Source organism: Haematobia irritans, chromosome 1 (genome assembly GCF_050003625.1).
Source record: "Haematobia irritans isolate KBUSLIRL chromosome 1, ASM5000362v1, whole genome shotgun sequence".
NCBI classification, from domain to species: Eukaryota; Metazoa; Arthropoda; class Insecta; order Diptera; family Muscidae; genus Haematobia; species Haematobia irritans.
Window position 1 is genome coordinate 209,320,524 of NC_134397.1, and position 14,156 is coordinate 209,334,679.

At 26.9% G+C, this 14,156-nt stretch overlaps 3 protein-coding genes across 3 annotated transcripts in view; 2 read left to right on the top strand and 1 right to left on the bottom strand.

Annotated features, from left to right (window-relative positions):
• LOC142219433 (uncharacterized) overlaps positions 1–14,156 on the top strand; it is a 110,381-nt gene that overhangs the window by 16,668 nt on the left and 79,557 nt on the right. The window lies entirely within an intron of this gene.
• Positions 1,548–2,206, top strand: LOC142222523 (sarcocystatin-A-like). The gene is made up of 2 exons (XM_075292697.1): positions 1,548–1,797; positions 1,865–2,206. Exons 1-2 carry the CDS (start codon positions 1,613–1,615, stop codon positions 2,061–2,063), a joined length of 384 nt encoding a protein of 127 aa, XP_075148812.1. The 5' UTR covers positions 1,548–1,612; the 3' UTR covers positions 2,064–2,206.
• On the bottom strand, positions 9,249–10,088 carry LOC142222524 (uncharacterized). The gene is made up of 2 exons (XM_075292698.1): positions 9,745–10,088; positions 9,249–9,618 (listed from the first exon to the last, which is right to left on the bottom strand). Exons 1-2 carry the CDS (start codon positions 9,999–10,001, stop codon positions 9,396–9,398), a joined length of 480 nt encoding a protein of 159 aa, XP_075148813.1. The 5' UTR covers positions 10,002–10,088; the 3' UTR covers positions 9,249–9,395.

Genomic DNA, 14,156 nt, shown 5'->3' on the forward strand with positions numbered 1-14,156 from the left:
TCAAAATTTTATTTCTATAGAAACTTTTGTCAAAATTTTATTTCTATAGAAAATTTTGTCAAAATTTTATTTCGCTAGAAAACGTTGTCACAATTTTATTTCTATAGAAAATTTTGTCAACATTTTATTTTTATAGAATATTTTGTCAAAAATTTATTTCTATAGAAAATTTGTGAAGTATCTTTGATTTAGAGAGGAATATTTTGCGACATCTACCAAAACATCAAGAATTCTACCAAAGAGTAAATAGTTTACCATTTTGGTAGAATTCTACCAACTGTGGCAACAGTGATAGTGACGCTATGTATTTCAATAGAATATGTTGTCAAAATTTTATATTTATAGAAAATTTTGTCGAAATTTTATTTCTATAGAAAATTTAGTCAAGACTTTATTTCTATAGAAAATTTTGTCTATAATTTATTTCTATAGAAAATTTTTTCTAAATTTTCTTTCTTTAGAAAATTTCGTCAAGGTTTTTTTCATATCGAAAATTTTGTCAACATTTTGTTTCTATAGAATTTTTTTTTTTTAAATTTTATTTCTATAAGAAGTTTTGTCAAAATTCATTTCTATAGAAAATTTTGTGAAAATTTAATTTCTATAGAATATTTTGTCAAAATTTTATTTCTATAGAATATTTTATCAAAATGTTATTTCTATAGAATAGTTTGTCAAAATGTTATTTCTATAGAAAATGTTGTTAAAATTTATTTCTATAGAAATTTTTGTCAAAATTTTATTTCTATACAAAAATTTGTCAAAATTTTATTTCTATAGGAAATTTTGTAAAAATTTTATTCTATAGAAAATTTTGTCAAAATTGTATTTCTATAGGACATTTTGGAAAAAATTTATATCAATAGAAAATTTTGTCAAAATTTTATTTCTATAGAAAATTTTGTCATAATTTTATTTCTATAGAAAATTTTGTCAAAATTTTATTTCTATAGAAAATTTTGTCAAAATTTTATTTCTATAGAAAATTTTGTCAAAATTTTATTTCTATAGAAAATTTTGTCAAAATTTTATTTCTATAGAAAATTTGGTCAAAATTTTATTTCTATAGAAAATTTTCTCAAAATTTTATTTCTATAGAAAATTTTCTCAAAATTTTATTTCTATAGAACATTTTATTTTGCTAGAAAATATTGTCAAAATTTAATTTTTATAAAATATTTTGTCAAAAATTTATTTCTATAGAAAATTTGTTAAGTATCTCTGAGTTAGAGAGGAATATTTTGCAACATCTACCAAAACATCAAGAATTCTACCAAACAGTAAATAGTTTACCATTTTGGTAGAATTCTACCAACTGTGGCAACAGTGATGGTAATACTGCAGTAACGCATTGCTATGTATATCATAGGCAATATATTTTCTTGGAATGACTAATATTAAAATTGAATTGCTAACCAATTTCGAAATTCAAACTAAATACTAGGCCTAGCATTCGTGGAAAATCTAAGCCCAATTACAATATTGTAATGTCTTATCAATTCTCAAATCAATATAAATACCAGATGCTAATAAATCAAAGTCTGTAGTCATTGATTGATTGAAGAATAAATCATTTATAAACTCAAAATCAATTTTCGAAATCGAAATCAAAATGTTGAAGTTCTTCGTACTCTTGACTTTGTCGACATTGATCTTGGTCAATGCTACTGAAGACACCCCACAAAGAGGATGCGGTGGATGCAGAACCCCTTTAGAGGGTGATGATCTTAGGGAAGCTGAAAATCTATTAAAGACTTCCTTGTCGAAACTAGCAGCTGGTGATGGTCCATCCTTTAGGTAACTAATGTTTTTCTATAATAGTTTTTTCTTGGGTTTTCTATAATGTTTACTCTCCTCTTTACAGTATCGAAAAGATCAACTCGGCTTATAGACAAGTAGTGGGTGGTACTAGATATGGTTTCAATGTGGATTTGAATGACAGCACCAGCGGTCACAAAAATTGCGATATTGATTTGATTTTCCTGATTAGTACGCCAAATGAAGTTGAAGTCACCTATAAATGTGGAGATGAAGAAGAAGTAACTAAAACTCATGTAGCTTGAAATTCCAAAAAACGATTCTTTAGATAACTTTGTAGACCTATATTTCATATAGTGTACGTAGTAGTGATAGAGGTCAATCAATTGGCAAAAAAATAATAATAATAGTAATAAATATATGAAAATAAATTTTGGTAGTAAAGAAATAGTCTGACTATTTGATCACGGGCAATTTTGAAAGTAAATGGATCGCAACACACAGTTGTTGACTGACCCAAAGGCGACGATAAAGGTGGTAGACTGTTATTTTTCGACTCACTTAAATCATTCAGTTCATTATGATACCATAGCTGGTGAACTTCGACTTCAACTAAAGTCCAATGCGGTAGTATCACCTCACAGTAATGCTGATGATTTCTCCGCCTTACTACCTTTCGTACGAATTTTAGCTTTAAAACAGTAGACAAAGTTATCACACGCTGCACGAAAGTGGTATTTTGGTTCATACCCGGCATCTTGAGATGATCGACACAGTGGTATTTTTTAGAGTCAACCTTACTTTCCAAAATGCACCAGGCACAAAGCTCATCTGTGAATTGTGGAGGAAAGGGCTTTAAATAAAGGCCAGGACTTGTTTTGAGGATTTTGCATCTTTGGATTAAAGATTTTATTTGGAATTAAGAATTTTGTTTTACTTTGAAGAATTTGTTATAATTTGGAATTTGAATGTGTCATTTTTTGTTTTTAAATATGACCTGTAACAATTGTGAAGAAATTAGTCCAAATCGCTCTATAATTATACATAGCCTTCATATAAACCGCTGCGGGGATTTGGGCACTGCAGTCCTTGGAAGAGAAAATTTCATACCATCCGACTAAAAGTTGGTACTTGATAAATTTTTTTATGGCCTCTGAAAATAATAAAATAGCTTCCATAAATATAACATCCGTAGCCTTTTGGAAGAGTAAATTTCGTCCGATACGGTTGACATTTGGAACGTGCTGCCAGTATATACCCTCCAACACTTGTTCCAAAATTGGTCCATATTGGTATATAATTATATATAGCGTCTTGAAGGAATAAATGTCATTCGATCAGAAACTGAACATGATGTTAGTACATGATTTCTACAAAATGGGTGATATTAGTCAATAATTATATATGGACTAATATTTGAGCTCCAGAGCCTCGTTATGGGGCACATTTCATCCAATGCGGTTGAAATTCGGTACTTGATGTAACCTTTTTAATAATCATGCAAGAAAATTGTTTATTCCAATTTTCATTTCATAGAGCCTAGATAAAAATAGATAACTGACTAAAAGCTGTCTTTATTTTGAATGAAACCGCATCTATGGTTCGGAATCAATATAACATTTTTGAGGAAAAAGTCAATGACATTTTTTACAGCCGACTTAACTTTATTTTAGTTCATGAGTTGATTTTAGTTAAATTTTTGTGTGTGTGAGAAATTGTGAAAAGTTTTCTTAAATTTTGTCTGTCTTGAACTACACCCAGAGAAGGAATATGATCACCTCAAACATGTTTTAAGAGCAAAATGTTATTTTTGGGTGGTGACCATGTAACATGGTTTTCGCAACCATGTTCTTTTCTCGGAAATCATGTATCTGATTTTGGCAAGCAGGTTATATTTGACGAGAAAATAACATTTTAGTGACAAACATGTTACATGGTCACCGTACAAAAATAACATTTTGCTCTTGAAACATGTTTGAGGTGATCATATTCCTTCTCTGCGTGTACATATAGCGCAAAAGACATTTTAAGTTTTTTTTATAACCTCCACCATAGGATGGGGGTATATTAACTTTGTCATTCCGTTTGTAACACATCGATATATTGCTCTAAGACCCCATAAAGTATATATATTCTGGGTCGTGGTGAAATTCTGAGTCGATCTGAGCATGTCCGTCCGTCTGTTGAAATCACGCTAACTTCCGAACGAAACAAGCTATCGACTTGAAACTTGGCACAAGTAGTTGTTATCGATGTAGGTCGGATGGTATTGAAAATGGGCCATATCGGTCCACTTTTACGTATAGCCCCCATATAAAGGGACCCTCAGATTTGGCTTGTGGAGCCTCTAACAGAAGCATATTTCATCCGATTCGGCTGAAATTTGGTATATGGTGTTGGTATATCGTATCTAACAATCATGCAAAAATTGGTCCACATCGGTCCATAATTATATATAGCCCCCATATAAACCGATCCCCAGATTTGGCTTGCGGAGCCTCAAAGAGAAGAAAATTTCATCCGATCCGGCTGAAATTTGGTACATGATGTTGGTATATGGTCTCTAACAACCATGCAAAAATTGGTCCATATCGGTCCTTAATTATATATAGCCTCCATATAAACCGATCCCCAGATTTGGGTTGCGGAGCCTCAAAGAGAAGCAAATTTCATCCGATCCGCCTGAAATTTGGTACATGATATTGATATATGGTCTCTAAAAACCATGCAAAAATTGGTCCACATCGGTTCATAATTATATATAGCCCCCATATAAACCGATCCACAGATTTGGCTTGCGAAGTCTCCAAGAGAAGCAAATTTCATCCAATCCGGTTGTAACTTGGAACATGGTGTTAGTATATGATCTTTAACAAGCGTGCCAGATTTGGTCCATATCGGTCCATAATTATATATAACCCAGATTTGACCTCCGGAGCCTTTTGGAGGAGCAAAATTCATCCGATCCGGTTCAAATTAGGAACGTGGTGTTAGTATATGGTCGCTAACAACCATACCAAAATTGGTCCAATCACACAAAAATTGGCCCATATCGGTTCATAATCATGGTTGCCACTAGAGCCAAAAATAATCTACCAAAATTTTATTTCTATAGAAAATTTTGTCAAAATTTTATTTCTATAGAAAATTTTGTCAAAATTTTATTTCTAGAGAAAATGTTGTTAAAATTTTATTCGGTTCATAAAAAAAATTTCATCATTGTCAAAATTTTATTTCTATAGACAATTTTTCAAAATTTTATTTCTATAGAAAATTTTGTTCAAATTTTATTCGGTTCATAATCATGGTTGCCACTCGAGCCAAAAATAATCTACCAAGATTTTATTTCTATAGAAAATTTTGTCAAAAGTTTATTTCTATAGAAAATTTTGTTAAAATTTTATTTCTGTAGAAATTTTTGTCAAAATTTTCTTTCTATAGAAAATTTTGTCAAAATTTTTATTTCTATAGAAAATTTTGTGAAAATTTTATTTCTATAGAAAATTTTGTTAAACTTTTTTTCTGTAGAAAATTTTGTCAAAATTTTATGTCTACTTTGTCAAACTGAATTATATACGTATTGGATCGATCTTTTTTGATTTAATATATACCACGTATGGACATACAATTTAGAAGATGGTGTTAGGAGGTTTTAAGATACCTTGCCATCGGCAAGCGTTACCGCAACTTAAGTAATTCGATTGTGGATGGCAGTGTTTAGAAGAAGTTTCTACGCAATCCATGATGGAGGGTACATAAGCTTCGGCCTGGCCGAACTTACGGCCGTATATACTTGTTTTTTGTTAACATATATTCCAGATATGGTCGTAAGATTCCGAAAAAAAATTCAACATTACATTCTACTATATTAAATTTTTACTATGAACTGTAAAATGTGCCTTGTTAAAGACCTAAATTTAGAAAAGAACAGTGTTTGATATAAACGAAATGTTGTTGGTTCAAAAATAACGTTTTTTATTGAAAAAATAAAAATTTTGTAACAAACGAATTTTTTTGGTGATAACATTGTATACTTTTCGAAGCAATTCAAAAAACTCTAACAAACGAAAAACGTTTTCGGTACACGTTTTCCAAACGTTTTTTTTCTTTGCGTGCATATAAACCGACCCCCGATTTAGCTTGCGGAGCCTCTAAGAGAAGCAAATTTCATCCGATCCAGTTGAAATTTGGTACATGGTAGTAAGATATGGTCTCTAACAATCATGCGAGAATTGGTCTATATCGATCCATAATTATATATAGGCCCCATATAAACCGATCCCCAGATTTGATCTTCGGAGCCTCGTGGAGGAACAAATTTCATCCGATCCGGTTGAAATTTGGTACGTGGTGTTAGTATATGGTCTCTAACAACCATACCAAAATTGGTCCATATCGGTTTATAATTATATATAGCCCCCATATAAACCGATCCCCAGATTTGACCTCCGGAGCCTCTTGGAGGAGCAAAATTCATCCGATCCGGTTGAAATTTGGTACGTGGTGTAAGTATATGGTCCCTAATAACCATGCAAAAATTGGTCCATATCGGTCTATAATTCTATATAGCCCCCATATAAACCGATCCCCAGATTTGACTTCCGGAGCATCTTGGAGGAGCAAAATTCATCCGATTCGATTGAAATTTGGTACTGTGCGCTAGTTAATGCCGCTAACAGCCATGCAAAAATTGGTCTATATCGGTCTATAGTTATCGCCAAACCACCAAAAATAATCTACCAAAATTTTATTTCTATAAAAAATGTTGTCCAACTTTTATTACTGTAGTAAGTTGTGTCAAAATGTTATTTCTACACTGAAAAAAAAGCATACTCGGTTCCAAAGATTTTGTCTTTACTTTAAAAAATTTGGTATTGATTCCGAGCCAAAGAAGCGGAGAATACAAGTAAGGATACTTTTAAGACACAATTCTCTTTTAAATTTAGGTTTTGCGTACTTGCTTCTAGGAAGCAAATTTTAATTTTTCGTTCTCTCAGCTTTTTTTCTTCATATGCTATCAAAGTCCTTTAAAAACGAGTTAACGGCAACTTTATTTTCCAAATTAGGACTCGACTTCCAGTAGAAATTATGCTATGTTTGAAGTAGAAAACTTCTTTAAAATAAAGTTTTGAAAAACATGTCCTATATTTGAACGATTTTTTGCTTTGTAGTCAAGATGCAAAAAGACAACAAATTTAAAGACAATTTCATTAAATTTAAAGAATTTTTCTGAATTATTAAAGTCAAGTTGACCTTAGCCTATAATTTTTTTCTTTCATGTTAAGATACCCATTTTTAAGTCAAATCACTTAATTATAAGGACAATATGACTTCATTGAAAAGTTTATCGACTTTTGGACAAGGAAAATAACTTTATTTTAGAGAAATGCGTCTTCTATGCTAAGCAAAATTTGTATTCGTATTTTAAAGACATGAAATCTTTGACCTCACGACAATATTTTTTTCAGTGTATAGACAATTTTGTTAAAATTTTATTTTTATAGAAAATTTTGTCAAGATTTTATTTCTATAGAAAATTTTGTCAAAATTTTATTTTGTCAAACTGAATTATACACGTATTTAATCGGCCCTTATGGACTAACTTACAATTTAGAAGACGATGTTTTAAGATACTTTGGCATCGGCAAGTGTTACCGCAACCCAAGTAATTCGATTGTGGATGACAGTCTTTAGTAGAAATTTCTACGCAATCTTTGGTGGATGGTACATAAGATTAGGCCTGGCCGAACTTACGGCCGTATATACTTGTTTTTTAACTTCAAAGTATGAAATTTTTTAAACAAACTACACTCAAAAAAAATTTACTTGGATCCAAAGATTTTGACTACCCTTTAAGGATTTTGCTATTGAGTCCGAGCCAAAGATGCGGTCTCTTTAAAAAAAGGAAATTTTTTTGCGACCTATCTGGCTTTAAATCTTGAATCTATAAAATTAAAATCAGGATACAAATCTAATTTATCGAATATTCATTATATTTTTCCGGTATATTAATAAAGCTATTCACGTACAAACAAATGCCAGTTTAAAAATCCAAATTATGACGGATACTTCGAAGTAAAAAATAGAGTCTTAAGTCCAAAAAAACTTTAAACCACAGATGCTAAATCCTCAAAATAAGGACAATTTCTTTAAATCAAAAATGTTTTTCCTTATTTTAAGGAATATTTGCCCTAGCTTTAAGACATGCAACTTTAAAGAAGGGACACACATTTTCAAAATGTGTTTGAAGCAAAGATTATAAACGTTCTTTTAATTAAAATTTCATTATATTAAAGAAATTTGTTCTTAAAATTGAAGATAGAAGTAAATTTTTGACAAAATTTTCTATAAAAATACAATTTTGGCACAATTTTCTATAGAAATAAAATTTTGACATAATTTTCTATAAAAAAAGAATTTTGACAAAAATTTCTAAATGAATTTCTAAAGCAACAATTTCGAATAGGAAGAAAATTTTGTAAACATTTTATATGGAAATAAAATTTTGCGATAACTTTCTCTAGAAATAAAAGTTTGAAAAATTTTCTATAGAAATGAAATTTTGACCAAATTTTCTATAGATGAAATTTTAACAAAATTTTCTATAGAAGTAAAATTTTGACAAAATTTTCTATAGAAATAAAATGTTCACAAAATTTTCTATGAAAACAAGATTTTCGATGGGAATAAAATTTTGCAAATATTTTCTATAGAAATATAATGATTTGAAAAAACTTGTATAGAAATAAAATTTTGACAAAATTTTCTATAGAAATAAAATTTTGACAAAATATTCTATAGAAATAAAATTTTGACAAAATTTTCAATAGAATTAAAATTTTGACAAAATTTTTTATAGAAATAAAATTTTGACAAAATTTTTATAGAAATAAAATTTTGACAAAATTTTCTATAGAAATAAAATTTTGTCAAAAATTTTCAATGGGAATAAAATTTTGACTAAATTTCTATTGAAATACAATCTTGACAAAATTTTCTATATAAATAAAATTTTGACAAAATTTCCTATAGAAATAAAATTTTGACAACATTTCCTATAGAAATAGAATTTTGACATAATTGTCTATAAAAAGAAAATTTTGACAAAATTTTCTATAGAAATAAAATTTTGACATAATTGTCTATACAAATAGAATTTTGACAAAAATTTCCAAAGAAATACAATTTTGATACAATTTTCTATAGAAATAAAATTTTGATAAAATTAGAAAGATAGTAATAAAAATTTTGAATACAAATAAAAATTTGGCAAAATTTTCTTATTTTGGACAAATTTTAACTTTTAAATGATATTAGTTTAATTTGAAAAAATGGTCCATTGGTACGGATGGTGGTCCAATTTTGGGAAAATGTTGTGTCAAAATAAAGATTCATTGTTGCAACGCTGGTATTTTTCTTCGGGTGTAGGTATATGCCATATAATTTGTAAGCATGATGTTTGTCTGTCAGACCGCTAATTACTAATAGAATTATTTTAAATTGTTTTTGCAACTGATAAGCTAATAAAAGCAAAATATATTTTTATTTATTCGTTATCACAATAAATTTTTTTTGGCCTATTTGGTCATATAAAGAAATCAAACAAATTATCTTCAGTATTTATGTGCATTGACCCTTTAATTCTGAACTTCATTGTACATCTTCACATATTGAGGTTCATCATCGCAGGCCACCACAACAGCCGTCGTAATCATGGCATCATCCTCTGTTCGACCATAATTCTTATAAATCTGTACAACGCAAGTTTTGATTTGCTCGTTCTTATCAGTGAGGGTGACATTAAATTCATAGAGACCATTTGTAAATAGGCATTTGACAGCGGTAATAATTTTATCAATTCTAAAACCAGAATTATGGAAAAATTAAATAATTTCATAGAAATCATAAATAAATATTAAATAATTAAACATTGATAATTTGTTGACGATAATGAATTATGAATAATTCGAAAACATTTCGTTGTACCTGTATTGATTTTCATCAATCGTTTGAAGATTTTCCAATGCTGTTGTTAACATGTTTTTAGCCTCATTGTTATCGATGCCATGTCCCACAACCGGTCCAATACCACCAAATGGACTCCAATATGTGATTTTAGTTGGATCATTGAAATCCACCTGAGCACAACCAGCCCGTTGTTTCTGCTTTCCGAGTAGTATGTCTTGACCTAAAACAAACTCAACTGCAATGAGCAGCACAATGAATTTGAATAGAATTTTCATTGTAAGCTTTTTTTAATATTTCCTAAATTTTTGAAACTCAAGCAACGATGCGCTTGTCAGTATATTGTTAGCACGACTATTTGCTCTCTGCCATTAGAAAATATTTATAACGAAATTATTTCCCATAGAGTGAGAAATATTTATTTTTGTTATTATTTCTGTCAAACATTCGAACAAAAGCCTTAATGCATTTGATAATATTTGAAGTATTTTGTGAATACATATTTTTAGAAATTTCATATTCACACTGGAAAAAACATTGTCGTAAACCTTTAATTAAGTCGTTTTGTCCTTATAGTTAAGTGATTCGACTTAAAATTGAGTGTTTACTCCAAATAGAGAATTTTGTTTCTCTAAGGTCAACGTTGTTTTAATAATTCTGAAAAATTCTTCAAAATTAAATAAATTGTCTTTAAAAATACGAGACGTTTTTTTAAATTTTAATTTAAAGACGTTTCACTTGAAACACAGCATAATTTTTACTTGAATTCGAGTCTGAAAATGGAAGTTTAAGTTGTTATTAATACATTTATGAAGGACTCTCAAGCTTTTTTTTATCAAGTAGGAAATCGATAAAGAAATTCAAACGATCAATTGGATTATAACTTATAAACCCTATGAGGAAACTACAATTGTCGAAAATTTTGTTAAAAATATCATTTCTATAATTTTTTTTTTAATTTTAGTTCTATCAAAAATGTCAACATTTTATTTCTATAGAAAATTTTGTTAAAATTTTATTTCCATAGAAAATTTTGTCAAAGTGTATTTCTAGAGGAAATTTAGTCTAAATTTATTTCTATATAAAATTTTATTCTACAGAAAATTTTGTCAAAATTTTATTTCTAAAGAAAATTTGGTCAAAATTTTATTTCTTTAGAAAATGTTGTCAAAATTGTATAGAAAATTTTGTTAAAATTTTATTTCCCTAGAAAATTTTGTCAAAGTTTTATTTCTAGAGAATTTTTTTTTTAAATTTATTTCTGCAGAAATTTTTGTAAAAATTTTATTTCTATAGAAAATTTTGTCAAAATTTTATTTCTATAGAAAATTTTATCAAAATTTTATTTCTATAGAAAATTTTGTCAAAATTTTATTTCAATAGAATATTTTGTCAAAATTTTATTTCAATAGAAAATTTTGTCAAAATTTTATTTCTATAGAAAATTTTGTTAAAATTTTATTTCTATAGAAAATTTTGTCAAAATTTTATTTCTATAGAACATTTTGTCAAAATTTTATTTCTATAGAAAATTTTGTCAAAATTTTATTTCTATAGAAAATTTTATTTCCATAGAAAATTGTGTCAAAATATAATTTCTTAAGAACATTTTGTCAAAATTTTAATTCTGTAGAATATTTTGTCAACATTTTATTTCTATAGAAAATGTTGTCAAAATTTTATTTATATAGAAAATTTTGACACAATTGTATTTCTATAAAAAAGTTTATTTCTATAGGAAATGCTGTAAAAATTTTATTTTCATAAAATAAAATTTCTACAGAAAATTTTGTCAAAATTGTATTCCTAAAGAAAATTTAGTCTAAATTTATTTGTATATAATTTTTTTTCTATAGAAAATTTTGTTATATAGAAAATGTTGTCAAAATTGTATGCCAAACTTTTATTTTATAGAGAATTTTGTCAAAATTTTACTTCTATAGAAAATTTTGACAAAATTTTATTTCTACAAAAATTTTTGTCAAAATTTTATCAAAATTTTATTTCTATAGAAAATATTGACAAAATTTTATTTCTATAGAAAATTTTGTCAAAATTTTATTTCTATAGAAAATTATGACAAAATTTTATTTCTATAGAAAATTTTGACAAAATTTTATTTCTGTTGTTTTTTATTGCTTAAAACCAAACAACAAACAACAAGAATGGAAAATTGTATTTCAATAGAAAATTTTGACAAAATTTTATTTCTATAAAAAAGTTTATTTCTATAGGAAATGTTGTAAACATTTTATTTTCATAAAAAAATTTGCCAAAATTTTATTTCTATAGAAAATTTTGTCAAAATAGTATTTCTAAAGAAAATTTAGTCTAAATTTATTTCTATATAAAATTTTGTTTCTACAGAAAATTTTGTTAAAATTTAATTTCTAAAGAAAATTTGGTCAAAATTTTATTTCTATAGAAAATGTTGTCAAAATTTTATGTCTATAGAAAATTTCATCAACATTGTATTTCTATAGAAAATTTTGTCAAAATTTTATTTGCATTGGATATTTTGTCAAAATGTTATTTCAATAGAAAATTTTGTCAAAATTTTATTTCTATAGAAAATTGTGTCAAAACTTTATATTTGGAAAATTTTGTCAAAATTTTATTTCTATAGAAAATTTTGTCAACATTTTATTTCTATAGAATATTTTGTCAATTTTTCTTTTAAAATTAATTATTTTTCAAGCTTAATGGACAAGGTGGATTAAGGGACCTGATCAATAGAACCATTGGAAAAAAGGTAGAAGAAACTACACATGTAGAAGAAACTGTGTTATATTAACGAGATGTGTCATTAAAATTTTCGTTTCATTTCATTTTTCAAATTCTTCTTTATTAATTTGATTTTTAAATACAATTCATTTAATGAGATTTTATCACAGTAGATATTACAACAAATGAGACACTGGCTGGCAATATAAGCTATGTTATTTAAGATACATATTATTAAAGGCAAAAACAGGTTAAATACCTTTATATGAAATTAAACAAAAGTCAAATATTGTTGAAAATTAACATGCATGCAGAAGATTATCTAATTCAATAACCTAAAACAAACATATATTTTCAATTTGATAATTTAATAGTAAAATAAGAAATATTTTAATATACTCGCTCTACACAGGACCTTATCAAACAATAAGGGGAAGTTTCAATTTTGGAAAAATAATTTAAATTTAGCCTTTTGATGAAATCACAAATTTTCTCATATCCAGTTTCATTATGAAGTAATGAAGTAGAGTATCTCCAATTCTTTCCATTGATAATTTTTAAACATTTATTTTGTACAATCTGTAACTTCTCCAAATGGGTCTTTGCAGCTTTGTACCAAACTGGACATGCATATGTTAAAATAGGTCTTATGATACCTTTGAACAGTAGATTCTTATTTTTATGATTCAGCAGACACTTTCTACACAAAAGCGGCCACAACGCCTTTAACGATTTTAGCGATTTGTTACGGATCTCTTCTAAGTGTTTCCCATAAGATAATTTTTTATCTAACGTGACCCCAGATACTTGACACTATCAGCAACCGCAATCGTTTCATCTCCAAACTTAAGCCTTCGATTCGGCTTCCTTTTAGGGGATTTATAATAAGGAAATTTTCGTTAGTTTATTTATTTCTATAGAAAATTTTGTTAAAATTGTATTTATACAGAAAATATTCTCAAAATTTTATTTCTACAAACATTTTTTTAAAATTTTATTTCTATAGAAAATTCTGTCAAAATATTATTTCTTAAGATAATTTTGTCAAAACTCTAATTCTATAGAATATTTTGTCAAAATTTTATTTCTATAGAATATTTGTCAATATTTTATTTCTGTAGAAAATTTTGTCAAAATCTTATTTTATAGAGAATTTTGTCAAACTTTTATTTTGTCAAAATTTTATTTCTATAGAAAATTTTGTCAAAATTTTATTTGTATTTAAAATTTTTTCAAAATGTTATTTTTATAGAAAATTTTGACAAAATTTTATTTCTATAGAAAATTTTGACAAAATTTTATTTCTATAGAAAATTTTGACAAAATTGTATTTCCATAGAAAATTTTGAAAAAAATTGTATTTCTATAGAAAATTTTGACAAAATTTTATTTCTATAGAAAATTTGGTTAAAATTGTATTTCTAGAGAAAATTTAGTCTAAATTTTTTCTATATGATATTTTATTTTACAGAAAATTTTGTCAAAATCTTATTTTATAGAGAATTTTGTCAAAATTTTATATCTAAAGAAAATTTGATCAAAATTTTATTTCTATAGAAAATTTTGACAAAATTTTATTTCTATAGAAAATTTTGACAACATTGTATTTCCATAGAAAATTTTGAAAAAATTGTATTTCTATAGAAAATTTGGTCAAAATTGTATTTCTAAAGAAAATTTGGTCAAAATTTTATTTCTATAGAAAATGT